We start from the raw sequence: 20,709 nt of genomic DNA, 5'->3' as shown, positions 1-20,709 counted from the left end.
AAAACGGGTGTCTCCTATCTGCAGACTCCGCAGCTCAGGTGATCAGTCGCCGCAAACTTCCCAAACATTTTCCAGCGTGAAGGTTCATGCAAAATAAAAAGTGCTCCGAATCGTGTGATATGTTGTAACACCAAAAATTTTTTCTTTATTGCATAAAGTCAGATGCTGTAAAAAGGACTCCACCGAGTCTCCAATGTACAGATAGCGTTTAAAATACAAACAGCATTGAAAACGAAAAAAAAAAAAATACTAGTAGATTAAAAAAAAAACCTGTGTGTGGTTTTAAATTGCGATCTAACATGCGCAGGACGTGCGTACACCTGATGACGTCAGACCTGTGACGAAACGATCGTTGGGGTGACTACATATCACGCGATTCTGAGCACTTTTTATTTTGCATGAGCCTTCAGGCTGGCAAATGTTTGGGAAGTTTGCGGTGACTGATCACCTAAGCTGCGGAGTCTGCAGATAGGAGACGCCCGTTTTTTCGCATCTGGTCGTCTGGAGCCGGAATTTGTGACATTATACGCGCTGACTGACCTCCCTCAAACAGGGGGTCGCTGATGATCTGGTAAGCCCCCATCTTATTAGTGGTTGTAAACCCTTACAAACCACTTTGACCTACAGGTAAGCCTAGATTAAGGCTTACCTGTAGGTCCAAGAAATATCTCCCAAACCTACACGGTTTAGGAGATATTTGCCCGAAGATGGGCACATGCGACGTAGACGGCGGCGCGCAGGCGCACTGAGCGTGGCATCCTCGATAACGAAGATGCCGTGCAATGCCGCGCGTCTCGGCTCCCGTGCGCATGCACGGGAGTGACGTCATCGCGGCTTTGCCGAATAACAGTGGCGGAGCTGCGAGACCCACGAGAAGATGGATGCGCCGGACTACAGGGGACAGCAGTGACTTCGCTGGCTCCTGTGTCAGGTAAGTGACACATAATGGACTACTATGCGATGCATAGTAGTCCATTATGCTTTGCCTTTGCAGGTAATGCAAATCAGGGTTTACTTCCTCTTTAAAGGTGACAGGTCCCACGTGGTCACATATATTATTATTATTTTTATTCAATCAAGTCACACTATCTGTTGGATTTTTTTGATATTTCTATGGACATTTATTTATGATTTATGGACTCACATATGAATTAATAGTTATTCATTTTTTTATTGCACATTTATATGTTAATATTGATTTCGTTTGAATGCCACTTTATTTTGGTTTTGGATTGTCACCATTTTTGCACGTTTCACTTGGGTAACAGTCAGGAAGGGTAGAGGGGCAAGTGCCAGGGAGGCCGATCCAGGGCTGGAGCATCCCAATAAGTACTCTCCATTGAGTGACATTGGTGATCCCAGTCAGGGACCAGCACTGCTGGAGCTGAGGGATTCTCCAAGCTGCCAGAGGAAGAACTCCTCCAGTGAGAGTGGGGGGGGGGGGGAGGCGGGGAGCGAAGGGGAAGGAAAGACAGATTCTGGTGGTAGGGGACTCAATTCTTAGGAGGACAGAGAGGCTAATCTGTAACAACAACCTGAAGTGCCGAACTGTATGTTGTCTGCCGGGCGCTCGGGTTCGGCACATCACGGATCTGGTGGACAGATTACTGGGAGGGGCTGGGGAAGACCCACCTGTCATGGTGCACGTTCGCACCAGTGACAAAGTCAGAGGCAGATGGAGTTTCCTAAAGAATGATTTTAGGGACTTGGGAGCTAAATTGAGGAAAAGGACCTCCAAGATAGTATTCTCAGGAATACTACCGGTACATCAAGCCACACCAGAAAGGAAGAGGGAGATTAGGGAAGTAAACAAGTGGCTCAAGAGCTGGTGTAGTAAGGAGGGGTTTGGGTTCCTGGAAGACTGGGAAGACTTCTCGGTCGATAACCGCTACTATAGAAGGGACGGACTGCACCTAAATGAGGAGGGTGCAGATCAGCTGGGATTAAGGATGGCCAAAAAGTTAGAGGGGTTTTTAAACTAGGCGATGAGGGGGGAGGGACCAGAGATAGAGATAGCGTGGAGCATATTCCAGAGGGTAATATTAGGGGCATTAGTGGTAGGGTAACCAAAGCACATTAACCCAAGGTAAATATAGTAGCAAGTCCTAGTTGTAATCTTGGAACACCCAAGAGGATAGTATGTGACTGGTCAAAATATATTAATGCATTAAAATGTTTGTTCACCAATGCCAGAAGTCTGCCAAGCAAAATAGGTGAGTTGGAAGCTCTGGTGCATCAGGAGAGCTATGATGTAATCGGTATTGCTGAAACTTGGCTTCATTCCTCACATGACTGGGCTATTAATATTCCTGGCTATGCACTCTTTCGGAAAGACCGAGTAAAAAGGAAAGGTGGAGGGGACTGTCTGTATGTGAGAAGTGATCTCAAAGAGAGTGAGAAAGAGGACCTGGTGGATGGAGAGTGTGATGAGTCTGAAGCATTATGGGTGGAACTGCATACAGATGTGCGTAATTCAAAGTTAATCATTGGAGTTTGTTATAGACCACCCAATGTTAATGAGGAGGTGGAGACTCCGCTCCTTGCACAGATAGAAAGGGCTGCAAGGGCTAGGACAGTGATAATAATGGGGGATTTTAACTACCCAGAAATTGACTGGGGTAATGGCACTGCTGGGACAGTTAAAGGGCAACAATTTATAAGCCTATTACAGGACAATTTTATGGTCCAGTTTATTGAGGCCCCAACTAGGAATGAAGCTCTGTTGGACCTGGTAATCTCAAACCATGCAGAACGTATTACTAATGTTCAGATAAAGGAACACCTGGGTTGCAGTGACCATAACATGATTTCATTTGATGTTAGCTGTAAGCAAAAATCACATACGGGAGAGATAAAAACACTTAATTTCAAGAGAGCAAATTTTCCAAGGATGAGGGCTGCTTTCCAGGACCTAGACTGGGAGAGAATATTGGCACCAATGGGCACAGAACAGAAATGGGAATTCTTCAAAAAGACTGTTTGTGATCTCACGGCAAAGTATATTCCCATGGGAAATACGTTTAAAAGGCTAAAAATAAAACCGATGTGGCCCAAGTTAAAAAAGCTATAAACTATAATAAAAGAGCCTTTAAAAAATATAAAAATGAAGGAACGCTAGTGTCATTTAAATGTTACAAGGAATATAACAGAATATGTAAAAGGGAAATCAAGGATGCAAAAATTCAAAATGAAAGACAGATTACAAAAGATAGCAAGACAAACCCCAAAAAATTCTTCAAATATATTAATAGTAAAAAAGTCAAGTCTGAGCATGTAGGCCCTTTACACAATAATCTGGAGTGGGTGACTGGGGACAAAGAGAAGGCTAACTTATTAAATTCTTTCTTCAGCTCTGTGTATACAAAGGAGCATGGGGGAGCTCATGTCCATAATGGGGGTGGTAGTGACGCAGCCCCAAATCCACAATGGCTCAAAAGCGATATGGTCCAGAAATATTTGGACAGAATAAATGTGGATAAAGCACCTGGACCTGATGGCATCCAACCACGGACCCTAAAAGAATTGAGCTCTGTAATTTCAAAAGCCATTGTATCTCAATTTTAGGGAGTCATTAATGACAGGAATGGTACCGCTGGATTGGCACAGGGCCAATGTGGTGCCTATATTTAAAAAGGGAACAAAGTCTTTACTGAGTAACTATAGACACGTTAGTTTAACTTCTATAGTCGGGAAGATACTGGAGGGATTAATAAAAGACCACATAGACGAGTTCTTGCAGAAAAAAAAATATTTTAAGCAACAGACAGCATGGATTCATGAAAGACAGAAGTTGTCAGACAAACCTGATTTTTTTTTATGAGGAGGTAAGTAAAACCTTGGACAGAGGGGGTGGCGGTGGACGTGGTATACTTGGACAGAGGGGTGCCGGTGGACGTGGTATACTTGGACAGATGGGCGCCTGTGGACGTGGTATACTTGGACAGAGGGGTGGCGGTGGACGTGGTATACTTGGACAGAGGGGTGGCGGTGGACGTGGTATACTTGGATTTTGCAAAAGTGTTCTATACAGTCCTGCATACAGGGCTCATGTGTAAGGTAAAGTCTACAGGTTTGGAAATATCCGTTTGTAAATGGATAGAAAACTGGCTAAAAGACAGAATTATGAGAGTCGTGGTTAATGATTCTTAGCCCCTGTACACACGGTCAGAGATTTCCACAACCAAATCTGTCGGATTTTGCCTGTCGGATTTTGTCCGTTGGATCTTGTCCGAAACTGTTGCATACACACGGTCGGGCCAAGTTGTCGAAAAATCCGATCTTTCAGAATGTGATGACATAATTTCGTTACGATGGGACTACGTTCAGGCTAGTAGCCAATAGCTTTGATGTAGGAATTTGATCTGAGCATGCGTGGCACTTGGTCCGATCAAAATGCTCTACACATAATCGGATTAGATCCGTCCGGCCCAGTTGGTTGGGAAATATTTCCAACATGTTGGAAAATTGGGTCGGACGGAGATTCGGATAGAATCAGTCTGATGCATACCACACACAGTCGGATTATCCGACGACACGGTCCGATAAAACGCAATCCGACAGATTATCCGACCGTGTGTACAAGGGCTTACTCTGAATGGTCTAAGGTTATCAGTGGTGTACCCCAAGGCTCAGTGCTGGGACCCTTACTTTTTAATACCTTTATAAATGATATTGGGTCTGGGATCAAAAGTAGCATTTCCGTCTTTGCAGATGACACCGAGCTATGCAGTGGAATAACGTCCTTACAGGATGTCTCCAATATACAAGCCGACCTCAATACACTGTCTAATTGGACGACTATGTGGCAGATGAGGTTTAATGTTGAGAAATGTAAAGTTATGCACTTGGGGGCTAAGAATATGCATCACACATACTAGGGGGAGTACAACTGGGAGAATCCATAGTGGAGAAGGATCTGGGGGGATCAATGGTGGAGAAGGATCTGGGGGAATCCATAGTGGAGAAGGATCTCGGGGGATCCATAGTGGAGAAGGATCTGGGGGGATCCATAGTGGAGAAGGATCTGAGGGGATCCATAGTGGAGAAGGATCTGGGGGATCCATAGTGGAGGACGATCTGGGGGAATCCATGGTGGAGAAGGATCTGGGGGACTCCATGGTGGAGAAGGATCTGGGGGGGATCCATACTGGAGAAGGATCTGGGGGACTCCATGGTGGAGAAGGATCTGGGGGGATCCATAGTGGAGAAGGATCTGGGGGAATCCATAGTGGAGAAGGATCTGGGGGAATCCATAGTGGAGAAGGATCTGGGGGAATCCATAGTGGAGAAGGATCTGGGGGAATCCATAGTGGAGAAGGATCTGGGGGACTCCATGGTGGAGAAGGATCTGGGGGGATCCATAGTGGAGAAGGATCTGGGGGAATCCATAGTGGAGAAGGATCTGGGGGACTCCATGGTGGAGAAGGATCTGGGGGAATCCATAGTGGAGAAGGATCTGGGGGAATCCATAGTGGAGAAGGATCTAGGGATTTTGGTAGATCATAAGCTCAATAATAACATGCAATGCCAAGCTGCGGTTTCCAAAGCGAGCAAAGTCCTTTCCTGTACTGGGAGAGGTATGGACTCCAGAGAGAGAGAGATATCATTTTGCCCCCCTGTTCAAATCATTAGTAAGACCTCATCTGGAATATGCCGTTCAGTTTTGGGCACCAGTTCTCAGTAAGGATATCGGGGAACTGGAGAAAGTGCAGAGAAGGGCAACCAAACTGATAAGAGGCATGGAGGAACTCAGCTATGAGGAAAGATTAGAGGAACTGAATTTATTCACTCTTGATAAGAGGAGATTAAGGGGGGATATGATCAACGTATACAAATATATAAGGGGCCCATATAGTGAACTTGGTGTCGAGTTATTCACTTTACAGTCAACAATGAGGACAAGGGGGCACTCTTTACGTCTAGAGGAAAAGAGATTTCATCTCCAAATACGGAAAGGTTTCTTCACAGTAAGAGCTGTGAAAATGTGGAATAGACTCCCTGCAGAGGTGGTTCTGGCCAGCTCAGTGGATTGCTTTAAGAAGGGCCTGGATTATTTCCTAAGTGTACGTAATATAACTGGGTACTAACATTTATAGGTAAAGTTGATCCGGGGAAAATCCGATTGCCTCTCGGGGGATCAGGAAGGAATTTTTTCCCCTGCTTTAGCAAATTGGATCATGGCTCTGCTGGGATTTTTTCGCCTTCCTCTGGATCAACTGTGGGTATAGAATGGGGTATATGGGATTGTATGATATTATATATTTTTTTTTTTTGTGGTTGAACTGGATGGACTTGTGTCTTTTTTCAACCTAACTAACTATGTAACTTGTGTGATTATTTAATCATTATTTATTGAACAAGTGCTGCACTTTATTTTTTTCTTTGCAATATATTGCAGATTGGAAACCTCGGGGATGATAATATTTTTGTCAAAGAAGAGTATAAAGAGGAGGATGAGGAGTATGGGGTGATGGAGGAGTTTTCAGAAGGACACAAGGATATGATGGAGCCGCCTAATACCAGAAACCCACCAGAGAGATGTCCCCGTCCTCTGTATTCCTGGGATTCCCCACAGGAAGATCTCACCATCCCCCACTGTTACAAGGTTGGTGGGACGGAGAATCTAGAACATTCACTTACAGGGACAATGTGGGGATTTTTTATGTGATGTCACAATATTAAAGCTCTTATTTTACGGATTATATTCTCTCTCATTTTCTTGGTTTAGAGTGGAGATCCAATCGATATAGAATTTGAGGTGAAATCAGAAGAAGAAGAAGAGAGGAATGTGAGGGATGATCAGCAGTCTATGGAGGAGGATGGAATAACGGGGACATTTATAGAGGAGGACACTCCTACAGAGATCAGCACAGGTGGGTCATTAACACTAAATCCATTCCTCCACCCATACTGCTCACTGATTGGTCCAGAGTAGGGTGGGAACCCATTTACTAGTTACCTTGAGGGGGGAATTGTAAGATCCTCAGAGACAAAGCTGCCTGATGTGGGCGGAGTCCTGGTTTAGGGGAACCAATCAGCTGATGTCTAGTAATAATCTTTGTATTTCTATTTTAGTAGATGGACGGGAGATGAGGAAAACCTCAGAGGATTGTCTCACTTTGTCTCCAGACTGTAAAGTAGAAGATGAGGACATCACACAGTATAGTCCAGGAGAAAACCCGACTACCTCAAATGTCCATCCGGCACCACACAGTGTAGATGGACCATCGTATTCCTCGTATCCTGAGGAACCTCAGACTGTGCGGGACGGGGCCGGACCATCGTATTCCTCTTATCCTGAGGAACCTCAGACTGTGCGGGACGGTGCCGGACCATCGTATTCCTCTTATCCCGAGGAACCTCAGACTGTGCGGGACAGTGCCGGACCATCGTATTCCTCTTATCCTGAGGAACCTCAGACTGTGCGGGACGGTGCCGGACCATCGTATTCCTCTTATCCCGAGGAACCTCAGACTGTGCGGGACGGTGCCGGACCATCGTATTCCTCTTATCCCGAGGAACCTCAGACTGTGCGGGACGGTGCCGGACCATCGTATTCCTCTTATCCTGAGGAACCTCAGACTGTGCGGGGCGGTGCCGGACCATCGTATTCCTCTTATCCCGAGGAACCTCAGACTGTGCGGGACGGTGCCGGACCATCGTATTCCTCTTATCCCGAGGAACCTCAGACTGTGCGGGACGGTGCCGGACCATCGTATTCCTCTTATCCTGAGGAACCTCAGACTGTGCGGGGCGGTGCCGGACCATCGTATTCCTCTTATCCCGAGGAACCTCAGACTGTGCGGGACGGTGCCGGACCATCGTATTCCTCTTATCCCGAGGAACCTCAGACTGTGCGGGATGGTGCCGGACCATCGTATTCCTCTTATCCCGAGGAACCTCAGACTGTGCGGGACGGTGCCGGACCATCGTATTCCTCTTATCCTGAGGAACCTCAGACTGTGCGGGACGGTGCCGGACCATTGTATTCCTCTTATCCTGAGGAACCTCAGACTGTGCGGGACGGTGCCGGACCATCGTATTCCTCTTATCCCGAGGAACCTCAGACTGTGCGGGACGGTGCCGGACCATCGTATTCCTCTTATCCTGAGGAACCTCAGACTGTGCCGGACGGTGCCGTCCTTCCAACAGATAAGAGGTTTTCCTGTGATAAGTGCGGGAAGTGTTTCCATTCTAAATCTAGTCTTAATATGCATAAAAAATGTCATGCAGGTGAGAAGCCACATTCCTGTTCTGAGTGTGGGAAATGTTTTTCAGCAAAGTCGCTTCTTCTCAGACATCAGAGGTCGCACACGGGTGAGAAGCCGTATTCCTGTCCTGAGTGTGGGAAATGTTTTTCAGATAAGTCCAGTCTTTCCAATCATCAGAGATCACACACGGGTGAGAAGCTGTATTCCTGTCCTAAGTGTGGGAAATGTTTTTCAGATAAGTCCAGTCTTTCCAATCATCAGAGATCACACACGGGTGAGAAGCCGTATTCCTGTCCTGAGTGCGGGAAATGTTTTCCAATTGAGTCACGTCTTCTCAAACATCAGAGGTCACACACGGGTGAAAAGCCCTATTCCTGCCCTGAGTGCGGCAAATGTTTTTCAGCGAAGTCGACTCTTGACAGACATCAGATGTCGCACACGGGTGAGAAACCGTATTCCTGTTCTGAGTGCGGGAAATGTTTTCCAGAAAAGTCCAATCTTTCCAATCATCAGAGATTACACACGGGGGATAAGCCGTATTCCTGTCCTGAGTGCGGGAAATGTTTTCCAGTTAAGGCGCGTCTTCTCACACATCAGATGTCGCACACGGGTGAGAAGCCGTATTCCTGTCCTGAGTGCGGGAAATGTTTTTCAGTTAAGTCCAGTCTTTCCTATCATCAGAGATCACACACGGGTGAGAAGCCGTATTCCTGTCCTGAGTGTGGGAAATGTTTTTCAGCAAAGTGGTATCTTTACACACATCAGAGGTCGCACACGGGGGAGAAGCCGTATTCCTGTCCTGAGTGTGGGAAATGTTTTGTAAAGAAATCAGAATTTCTCAGACATCAGAGGTCTCACACGGGTAAGAAGCCATATTCCTGTCCTGAGTGCGGGAAATGTTTTTTAGAGAAGTACAGTCTTTCCTATCATCAAAAATCACACACGGGTGAGAAGCCATATTCCTGTCCTGAGTGCGGGAAATGTTTTTTAGATAAGTCCAGTCTTTCCTATCATCAAAAATCACACACGGGTGAGAAGCCGTATTCATGTCCTGAGTGTGGGAAATGTTATTTAGTCAAGTCGCTTCTTCTCAAACATCAGATGTCGCACACGGGTGAGAAGCCGTATTCCTGTCCTGAGTGTGGGAAATGTTTTGTACAGAAAACAGATCTTCTCAAACATCAGAGGTCACACACGGGGGAGAAGCCTTATTCCTGTCCTGAGTGCGGGAAATGTTTTTCACAAAAGTCCAATCTTTACATGCATCAGAGATCTCACACGGGGGAGAAGCCGTTTTCCTGTCCTGAGTGCGGGAAATGTTTTGCAAAGAAGTTCTGTCTTGACACACATCAGAGATCTCACACGGGGGAGAAGCTGTATTCCTGTGCTGAGTGTGGGAAATGTTTTTTAATGAAGTCGCTTCTTGACAGACATCAGAGATCTCACACGGGGGAGAAGCCGTTTTCCTGTCCTGAGTGTGGGAGATGTTTTTCAGTGAAGTCCAGTCTTGACAGACATCAGAGGTCTCACACGGGGGAGAAGTCGTATTCCTGTCCTGAGTGCGGGAAATGTTTTTCAGTGAAGTCACATCGTGACAGACATCAGAGATCTCACACGGGGGGAGAAGTCGTATTCCTGTCCTGAGTGAGGGAATTGTTCCTCACTGAAGTCCTGTCTTCCTGTACATCGGGGGGTCCCACACAACCCTTGAGGTGTATTAGTGAGTGCGGGAAATGTCTTGTATATGAAGGTTGCTGGACATGTGGGGAAGAAGCACACCCTGATATACACCTCAGATATACTCCATGGCTGATCTTCATCATGGAAGAAACAGTTGACAAGGAGATCAGAGATCACCAAAGACATGGATGAAGTGTTGTACCGTGTCGGCCATTGATAGCAGGAGAAAAATAAAAATGGAGTCCTTACCTCTCATTGGTACATTTTGTGGTGTAAACTTTTATTTTCAACCAGACTATCTATATGTAATAAACATTTACAGGTCTAGTTTAAAACAAATAGTTGACCAAGTGTGCCGAGCATTCGCCGTACTATGACAAATTCTGGTCGTATTTTATTTCATAAAGTGATTTCCTGTGAGCATTGGCTCCATCTAGTGGCTATTGTAAAGGTAGGTCCTTGCTCTGTTAGGTGCTCGATTTCCCTCTTCCTATCTTGCCTAGGCCGTGGTCTGTATGAACCTGGGAGTCCCGTTCACCGGTGAGATAACCAAGACTCATACACGAGATGTATGTGAATAATGATTACATTTAATGTTTTGAATACAACAAGTTATATGCTGAGACAGTTGGGGTGGCACCCTGTGGAGTAGCCAATCAGGGATCCCCTCGTAGCTATACACCAAACTTTTCCTAGTAACAGGTTTATTGACAGAACAAGCAGAATAAGCAGAAAATCGTCTTCATGGCAAAGCACCTCATTAACCTTCACACGAGATAAGAATAAGACTACAATATTCATCAACATTCTGCAATATTCAACAATATTCATCAACATTCTGTTGGTAGCCTGTGACCCAGACGTTATATGTCACAGACGCAGTTATAGGAATGTGTGATAACTGCATATCTGGCTTTCTCTGTACAAACTCTCGCGGCCAAGGGCATTCTAAGAAAACAGCATATTTTCCAAATAGCGAGCATCTATGTCTTAGTAGTTAGAATTCTAGCTTGGTCATACAAAGTTTAAAATGGAAGACAGTATAACAAAATGGAATACAGTATAACAAAATGGAGACTCGATAATCCTTATAGCTATAATGTAGAATTTTAGGTAGTTCAGGAGGGATACCTCATTATGGCCACTAGATGGGGCTGACAGTCATAGGAAATCACTTTGTTATCTCCTTCACACCTAAGGGTAAAACAAATGTTAATGTCTAAGCACAATTATGCAACTTTGACATGTGTTAGTAAAACTGTACATATCATCACAACTACTTTGTGCCTCCAGGTGGATTATACCGCGTTTGTTTCAGGACAAATTGGGCTTTCATTTGGTGGTAAATGGTGATGGATGTCTCCTGATTTATTTATTTTTATTCTCAAAGGAGAACTGGCCCAAACTAGTAAAAAAAAAAAAACACTTTTTTTGGAATGTAGCTGTATATTTCTCATTACAACCATAACCTTCCACCGAAGAACAACCGCAATTAAATTCTCCTGCTCCTGACGATCGCAGCGATACCACATATACTATATTACCAAAAGTATTGGGACGCCAGCCTTTTATATGCACATGACCTTTAATGGCATCCCAGTCTTAGTCCATAGGGTTCAATATTGAGTTGGCTCCGCCCCTTTGCAGCTATAACAGCTTCAACTCTTCTGGGAAGGCCGTCCACAAGGTTTAGGAGTGTGTCTATGGGGAATGTTTGACCATTCTTCCAGAAGCACATTTTTCAGGTCAGGCACTGATGTTGGGTGAGAAGGCCTGGCTCGCAGTCTCAGATCTAATGCATCCCAAAAGTGTTCTATTGGGTTGAGGTCAGGACTCTGTGAAGGCCCGTGAAGTTCCTCCACCCCAAATCGCTCATCCACACTATATTGACAAAAGTATTTGGCCAACCCTCCAAATCATTTGGTGGAGGGGGTATTGTGGTGTGGGGGTTGTTATTCAGGGGTTGGGTTTGGCCCCCTTAGTTCCAGTGAAGGGAACTATTAAGGCGTCAGCATACCAAGACATTTTGGACAATTTCATGCTCCCAACTTTGTGGGAACAGTTTGGGGATGGCCCCTTCCTGTTCCAACATAACTGCACAGCAGTGTACAAAACAAGGTCTATAAAGACATGGATGAGCGAGAGTTTGGGGTGGAGGAACTTGACTGGCCTGCACAGAGTCCTGGCCTCAACCCAATAGAACACCTTTGGGATGAATTGGTGCGGAGGCTGCCTGACCTCACAAATGTTCTTCTGGAAGAACGGTCAGCCATTCCCATAGACACACCCCTAAACCTTGTGGACGGCCTTCCCTGAAGAGTTGAAGCTGTTATAGCTGCAAACAGTAGGCCAAATTAATATTGAACCCCTACGGGCCTGAGGTAGGCTGGGCCGTGGGACAGGGTGGAAAAAACTTCCACCAGGCTGCCTAACATATTCAAAACGGCCACTGTCTTCTGACATTTTTGTGCAGGAAGATTGATTGTGTTGCTCCCTCGCTGCTTTCCGGGAGTTGTAGTCCGGACCGCGCTCAAGTTCGTGTTGGCGGTGGGTGGAGAGAACTGAGCAGCGGCGCACAGCAGCCAGAAACTACAACTCCCAGAGACTGACTCTTCAGAGACGGGATGCGTGGCGGGTCACGTGACTGCAGACATCCTAAGTCTGATGAGGTGGTACATTGATCAGGCTCCATTTAATTGGCGCTGGTAAGGCTGTGGCGTGAAGCGTCACCTCCCTGAAGTGAGTTTTTGCAGGTTGGGATGTCTGTGACTGGCTCAGGCTGGGCATTGGATGGCGGCAAAACTTGAAGTTTTTAGAGAGACGGTCACAGAGAGAAGAACAAATAGCTGACTGAGAGCAGCTTACTCTTCTGCTACAAGTCCTTGGACTGGAGGCAGGCAGAGACAGGGCGTGGCTGTCTGCAACTTGAAGTTCTAATCACCGGCAGGCTGAGTTGTCATCAGCATCGCTGAGGCGAGAGACCCTGACACCCCCAGCTGACCCCCACATCCCATACACCTCATTTACCCTGCCCCAGTAACCTCAAAATAGGAAATAGCCCTTCACACTGTCTGGCTGTCAGGTCCTGTGCTGGCCATGGCCTGTGGGTCCTGCTGGGAACTGGCCATGGCCTGTGGGTCCTGCTTTGAGCTGGTCATGGCCTGTGAGTCGTGCTGGCAATGGCATGTTGGTCCTGCTGGCCATGGCTTGTTGGTGCTGCTGGCCATGTGCCTGTGTGTCCTGCTTTGAGCTGGCCATGGCCTGTGGGTCGTGCTAGCAATGGCATGTTGGTCCTGCTGGCCATGGCTTGTTGGTCCTGCTGGCCATGGCCTGTGGGCCTGCTTTGAGCTGGCCATGGCCTGTGGGTCGTGCTGGCCATGGCTTGTTGGTCCTGCTGGCCATGGCCTGTGGGTCTGCTTTGAGCTGGCCATGGCCTGTGGGTTGTGCTGGCAATGGCATGTTGGTGTTGCTGGCCATGGCCTGTGGGTCCTGCTGGCTATGGCCTGTGGGTCCTGCTGGCCATGGCCTGTGGGTCCTGCTGGGAGCTCGCCTTGGCCTGTGGTTCCTGCTGGCCTTGGCCTGTGTGTCCTGCTGGCCATGGGTTCTTCTGGCCATGGCCTGTGGGTCCTGCTGCCCATGGCTGGCCTGTGGGTCCTGCTAGCTGCTGCCTTGTGGTTCAATGGGCCACTTGACTGGACTTTCCCCCAGGCCTAAGGCTGCCAGCCCTCCTCTGCTACGGACTAATCCCGCGTACACATGATCAGATTTTCCGATGGGAAATGTTGGATGTGAGCTTGTTGGCTGAAAGTCCGACCGCGTGTATGCTCCATCCAACATTTGATGTCGGAATTTCCGCCAACAAATGTTGGCTAGCAATTTCTCAAATTTTCCGCCAGCAAAACATTGTTGTCGGACTTTCCAATCGTGTGTGCACAAGTCTGTCTCGCAAAAGTTCATGCATATTTGGAATCTTTTTACCGGCTCGTCGTACGTCTTGTATGTCACCAATTTCCCACATTTGTAATTGTTGGCCGACACTTGTGTGACCGTGTGTATGCATGAAGAGTTGGAGCCAACAACCTTCGAACAAAAAAATCCATGGTTTTGTTGTCGGAAAGTTCGATTGTGTGTACGGGGCATAAGACTGGGATGGGTCCATGTATCGAAGAAATAACATTCAGTGAACCATCCAACATAAGGTATTTTCCGGACAAGAACGTGAAATCATTAACAGTCTCTATGTATGTCTCAGTGAGGAGAAACTGCAGTTCCTCTGAGCTCTACAAGATGGTGATCTTCTCACTTCTACCCAGTCAGGAAGTGATGTCTATGGAAGACAGGAAGTGATGTCACATACAGACAGGAAGTTCCGGGTGAGAGGTGAGTCAGGGGGAAGTAGAGTGGAGACATCGTTGGGCCTGGCAGCCAAGGAGATAACAAGATATTATTATTATTGTGCAGGATGTGTATAGTGCAGACAGTTTACACAGCGCTTTACAACATGAGGGCAGAGAGTAGGGATGAGCTTCGAGTTCAAGTCGAACTCATGTTCGACTCGAACATTGCCTGTTCGCCGAACAGGGAACAATTTGGGTGTTCGCGGCAAATTCGAAAAGCTGCGGAACACCATGTACAAGTCTATGGGAGAAATCTAAAGTGCTAATTTTAAAGGCTAATATGCAAGTTATTGTCATAAAAAGTGTTTGGGGACCCGGGTCCTGCCCCAGGGGACATGTATCAATGCAAAAAAAAGTTTAAAACTGACATTTTTTCAGGAGCAGTGATTTTAATAATGCTTAAAGTGAAACAATAAAACTGAAATATTCCTTTAAAATTTCGTACCTAGGGTGTGTGTATAGAATGCCTGTAAAGTAGCGCTTGTTTCCCGTGCTTAGAACTGTCCCTGCACAAAGTGTCATTTCTGAAGGAAGAAAGGTCATTTGAAATCACCCGCGGCTATAATGAATTGTCAGCTCCCAGTAATACAGGGAACAGTCGTTGAAAGTCATTGATAAAAAAAAAATGCATGGGGGTCCCCCCAAATTCAATTACCAGGCCCTTCAGGTCTGGTATGGATATTAAGGGGAACCCTGTGTCAAATAAAAAAAAAAATGATGTGGGGTTCCCCCTAAATATCTATACCAGACCCTTCAGGTCTGGTATGGATTTTAAAAGGAACTCCACGCCAATTTTTTTTTTTAAAAATGGCATGGAGTTCCCACCAAAAATTCATACCAGACCCTTTATCTGAGCACACAACCTGGCAGGCCGCAGGAAAAGAGGGGGGACAAGAGAGCGCCCCCACCCTTCCTGAACCGTACCAGGCCACATGCCCTCAACATGGGGAGGATGCTTTGGGGGTCTGTGACCCCTCAAAGCACCATGTCCCCATGTTGATGGGGACAAGAGCCTCATCCCCACAACCCTTGCCGGTGGTTGTGGGGGTCTGCAGGCGGAGGGCTTATCGGAATCTGGAACACCCCTTTAACAAAGGGGACCCCCAGATCCCGGCCCCACCCCTATGTAAATTGGTAAGGGGTACATTGTACCCCTACCATTTCACAAAGAAAGTGTAACAAATTGTAAAAAAAACACACAGACACCATTGCGATAAGTCCTTTATTAATAATGTTTTTTTTTTGGGAGCAGTGATTTTAATAATGCTTAAAGTGGAACAATAAAAGTGAAATATTCCTTTAAACTTCGTACCTGGGGGTGTGTATAGTATGCCTGTAAAGTAGCGCTTGTTTCCCGTGCTTAAAACTGTCCCTGCACAGTGTCATTTCTGAAGGAAAAAAAGTCATTTGAAATCACTCGCTGGGGGGCGTGTCCGAATGTGAAACAGGGAAGACGTGCCGCTGTGGAGCTCCGTGCATCCTGCCTGGAATCCTTCACCATCCTCTCCGCAGTAAGACCCGGTGAGCCTGCACAGCTGCCCTACCTGCTCAAGGCACTCCCCAGCATCAGCCACATCGTATCTTGTGGAGTCCGAAAGCCAGGCTGTGTAGTTACACAGCCGCAGCCTGCTACACCCAGCACTGCCCGCTGCCATTTTGAGGCCTACAGTGCCTCCAGAACTCACCGCGCTGGAGTGCCGTGATCCGCGGGACGATCGATCGCTCCTACCCCGCACATCAGCGGCGGCATCCCCGGGGGAGAACTCTTGATAGCCCAGCAGCAGGGGAGCCCAAATAGGCCCCACACGACCGGCTGCATACCCCCCGCGAACAGCCGCCATTTTGTGGCCTGCTGTGTCCTCATCAGCCGAGTGACAGGATCAGGGGGAAAACAACCAGCCCACAGTATCCTCCTTTGTGCCAGCATCTCTGCAGGGGAAGGGAAGTGAGGGCTGTGCCTGGGAGCTGTCCACCACCCCCATCAGACCTCAGTGAGGGAGCTCAGTGTCTCACAAGTCACGGGTATCTGTGGCCCCTGCATGTCAGATTTCCTCTCTGCCACCACAGGCTCTTAAAAGGACATAACCTACTGCTACTGCTTTGAATTTTATCCTGACAACCCTCAGATCGCTTGCTCATGCCCTCAAAGAGCAAAAAGGCACCACCACAGCCTGCCTGGTGCCCCAGTGACATTTTGGATCAATTTAAGGCTCTTTAGGCGGACATGGAAAAGGCAGCGATTCAAACGACCTTCCCGCCTTCTCAGGCGACTCCACGAGCAAGTGATACCACTGTCATTCTTGCGACCATAGAGCAGAGCAGAACCTATTTACTGGTCCGCATAGATCATTTGGCTGAGGAATCTAACCTCATCAGAGCAGACTTGGACAAATTCAGGGGCAGACTTCCTGAAACTGAGTCGCGAATTTCCGCTACGGAGGACATCACTGCCCGCCATGATGACACCCTTCACACATTACAGCGCACTGTCCAATCCCTGGTGGCTAAATCTGACGACGTGGAAAATCGCCTTCGGAGGAATAATGTAAGGGTCCTGAGTCTCGCGGAGGGGGATCGCCCAGCTGAGTTTGCGGAAGCTTTCTTTAAGACACTTCTTAACCTGACCGAGGTCCCCCCAACGTATGTGGTGGAAAGGGCTCACAGAGTCCCAACTGGATGGGGCACCCCTGGGGCTCCACCGAGGCCCTTCCTAGTGAGATTCCTCAATTATAGAGACCGGGACCGCATTCTCTGCAAGGCTCGTAAACATTCCAACCTACCCCCCTTTGAGAACACATTGGTGCATCTCTATCCTGACTTCTCGGTAGATCTACAGAGATGTCGCAAAACCTTCACTGATATCAGAAGACGACTCCGGGAACATGATATGAAGTACTCCATGCTCTATCCTAGTCACTTACGAGTTCAGCATGGTGGTTCGTGAAGTTTTTTGAATCCCCTGACGAGGCTAACACCTGGTTACTATCTTTGCGGTGACTCTCAGGCCTACACTCCAAGCTTCAATCCTGGCTGATGTGTTTTTCCTTGTTTCAAGTTTTATTTGTTCCTGTTCCATGGCGGTTTGATTGACCCAGCGTATCACTGGTTAACATTGTTCTGGATTTTCCGGTGGGGGGGGGGAATGGGGAGCTTTGCCCATCCTTCCTACATAAGCATCTGCAAGCATCCAGGCCTACTCCAACGTGGTCACTGTTGGGCCATATGTACCCTCCTGTCATGGGAACATTACAAATACTAGGGGTAGGGAAGGGGCACTAACCGACAAGTTATCCATGTAAGTAACTGACGGGTATCTGCTGCGGAGCCATGGAGCACTGCAGACACGGACACTGTGTCTTCAGAAGATAGACTCTGGAACAGTTCTTTTAAACTTTTTTTCTTACACTTTTTCCTCTTTATTTTTTATTTTTTCTACTATTTCATTTTGACCCTTTCTATGGTCATGACTTACAGGACTTTTTTTGGACAAGGTTTGGGAAAAAGCTACATGTACTTTTTGTTCTGGTTTTCTACACAGCAGCAGGGAGTTAAAGGGGTTCAGGGATTTGTCTATTTAGTAGGTGCAGCCTTCCACGTTAGACCTTCTGTTTTAAAAATGATATAGTGCACACATGAAGTGCATGGTTTACTCTGCTACCTCCTTTTGACAAGTTTTGTAGAGCTTTAATGTTCCAATATCTAAAGACGATCACACCACATGTGGTGTTTCTACAGGAGACGCATCTGGATGGGAGCAGGGTACTGGCTTTACGTAGAGTCTGGATTCAGCGGGCGATTCACGCAACATTCTCCACCTAGGCCAGGGCAGTGTCAATCCTAATTAGTGAGGCGGTACCCTGCACCATACACCATGTCATCTCAGATCCGGGAGGCAGGTTCCTCATTGGCGTAGCCGACATTAGTACATGTAAGATGGTTTTGGTCAATGTCTATATGCCTCCTCCTTTTCAGGTTCTTTATGATCTCCTTGGTAAATTAGCTCCTTACATGCATCTCCCGCTTATAGCAGGGGATTTTAATGCCATACTTTCTGCCGCTCTGGACTCTTTGAATGTAACTAGGGTGGCATCTGCCGACCTTTCTGCTTGGGTGACTCTGTTTAAAAACCTAATATTAGGGGGCGTGGCTAAGCTATGGCAGCGTGAGGAAGCACAGACAGGAGCTCTGCACAGGACCGAGCTGAGAGCCTCCCGTAGCGCGCTTGCAGACGAGCCAGCTTCACATTCCAGGGGACCGCAAACACCCGCTGGCCACTGAGGATCGGAGGGGACCCGAGATAACGCATTATTTCCTGCGGCAGCACCCGGTCTCCTCGCCGGCCGCACGGACCAAGATGGCGCCGCCACGAGTTCCTCCGGCGAGCGCTGCAGCATCCAGTAAGAAGGGCGCACTAGCGGGCGCCACAGCGATGGAGGAGGAATTCCCCCCTCTCATACACAGGGCACACTCGCCAATACAGTCTCCTGCCACCCCGGTCACGGACCCACAGCTACACGCTGAGCGTGCAGGGGATATGAGTGGCCTCTCAGAGGGATCCCTTAGGGAGATGGTCTCAGGACTGCCCACTAAGCAGGACTTAAATGCCATGGCAGCCTCCATAGTGAATGCTCTCACAAGGGAGTTGCATGATCTAAAGCAGCAAGTTGACACCGTGGAGGAGAGTGTGACTATAATAGAAACCTCAAATGCCTCCACCGATGCCCGTATCACCTCCCTGGAGACAGAACACAGGGCCTTCCGTCGCCATCTTGTAGATGTCCAGCTGCGGCGAGAACAGGAGCAGGCGGAATAATTTGCGCCTCCGTGGTATCCACGAGGCCACCGCGGGTCCAGATCTCCGCGCCACTGTCACAGCTATCCTGAACCAGGTCCTGGACAAGCCACCTACTACTATGTTGGAACTGGACAGGGTCTACCGTGTACCGGGCCCCAGGGCCCCACCTTCAGCATCACGGTCCTCTGCCTCCATGGATCTCCCACGAGATGTCCCCTGCAGGGTGCATTTCTTCACCATCAAGGAAGAGATCCTGTGCCTGGCCTGGGAAAAGGGCCCAATTGACTTTGACGGAGCCTCCATACGGATCTTCCCCGATATCTCCAGGCAAACCCGTGTCATGCGGGGAATGCTGAGACCACTGCTGGAACTGATACGGGAAGCTGAAGCCACGTACCGGTCGGGTCATCCCTTCCATTTGATCGTTCGGAGGCAAGGAGCGGAGTTCCATCTCTACTCACCTGACCAACTGCCTGACCTGTTTAGCTTCATCGCCAAGCCAGCTGTCAATGTCCCGAACTGGTTTGACTACTTACTCTCACACGAGACCCCTGGCCCACCTCTGCCCAGGCAACAATGGGTCGACGATCGCGTTCCCGTGCACCGAATCGTGAGGCCACCAGACCGCATCCAACAACCTCTGAGGCTTGACCGTGTCGCCCACTCCTCGGACTGGTAAGACTTTGCCGTATTCCTCTTTATGGCTCCCCCGCAACATTCCAGCCATATCTCGAGACCCTGCCTATCTAGACTCTCTTGATTGACTGTTCCAACATGCCTTGGATAGAGGCGGAACCTCTGACCCAATGTGATCTCTGCCGGGGGAGTTGTGTGTTTTTTTTGTTTTAACTAGGCTGGAGCTGGTTCACATGGTTAGGCCTTCCGGCCTCTCTCAGCCTGCATCTCTCTCTGGCAAGTGATGGGAGATTTGCAATGTGGGCTGGGGGGCGGACGGGCCCCTCACCCTGGGCTATACTTAATGTTTTGTGGCAACTGTTCAGATGACCGTGCCTGACCATAACGTAGAGGGACCCATCTACTGCATCCCTAACCATATAGTTTTCTTGCATACAGCGAGTGTCGGCTTGCCTGCGGGGGCTGTGCCCTGGCCCTGGCGCCTGGGGGGCGGGGTGAGGGAGCTGTGGGCTTGCTCCACTGGCTGATGTAGGTTTTGGGGGGAGGTCCTCCCCGTTGCTTTGGCAGTGAGCAACTGCAGATGCCAGACCCACTCACCCGCCGCACAGGCGTCAGATATTAGAACGGTTCATTTAAGTTGTAAAGTTGGATATAATGTTGGTTCCAATGTTATTTATCACATGGTTCCTGTTGCTCTCATCCTGTGCATCTCCTTACACGATGATTCTTTTGTTTATATTTTCTTGTTATACCATTGTTTAGCTTTAAGCTATCCTTGTTGCGTTGACCACCCCCAATTAGGGCGGCCCCCCGCTTGGGCACTACCAGTGCTTATCGGGGATCTATTGAGTTATCACACTTGAAGACCAGTTTTCCCCACCCCCCCTCGCCCCCCTTACCTCTCCCTCCCTTTCCCTCTACCATTACCCCCTTCCACCCAGGTGGTGGTGCCTCTCGGTGAGGTCCCTGGCAAGGGATTTCCACTGCTTGG

The 20,709-nt window shown here is 48.1% G+C and overlaps 2 protein-coding genes across 2 annotated transcripts in view; both read left to right on the top strand.

Annotated features, from left to right (window-relative positions):
- The window catches only part of LOC143956085 (uncharacterized), a 211,311-nt gene that overhangs the window by 1,680 nt on the left and 188,922 nt on the right, over nucleotides 1–20,709 (top strand). The window lies entirely within an intron of this gene.
- Nucleotides 6,866–20,709, top strand: part of LOC143956074 (uncharacterized) — a 70,140-nt gene continuing 56,296 nt past the window's right edge. The window contains 1 exon segment of the mRNA XM_077466200.1: nucleotides 6,866–9,670. Coding sequence (XP_077322326.1) covers nucleotides 7,002–9,670 — 2,669 coding nt within the window. The 5' untranslated portion in view covers nucleotides 6,866–7,001.

This window comes from Lithobates pipiens, unplaced genomic scaffold (genome assembly GCF_037356315.1).
Source record: "Lithobates pipiens isolate NorthernLeopardFrog02 unplaced genomic scaffold, aLitPip1_a1.2 Scaffold_35, whole genome shotgun sequence".
Lineage (NCBI taxonomy): Eukaryota > Metazoa > Chordata > Amphibia > Anura > Ranidae > Lithobates > Lithobates pipiens.
This window is presented reverse-complemented; position numbering and strand designations above follow the sequence as displayed.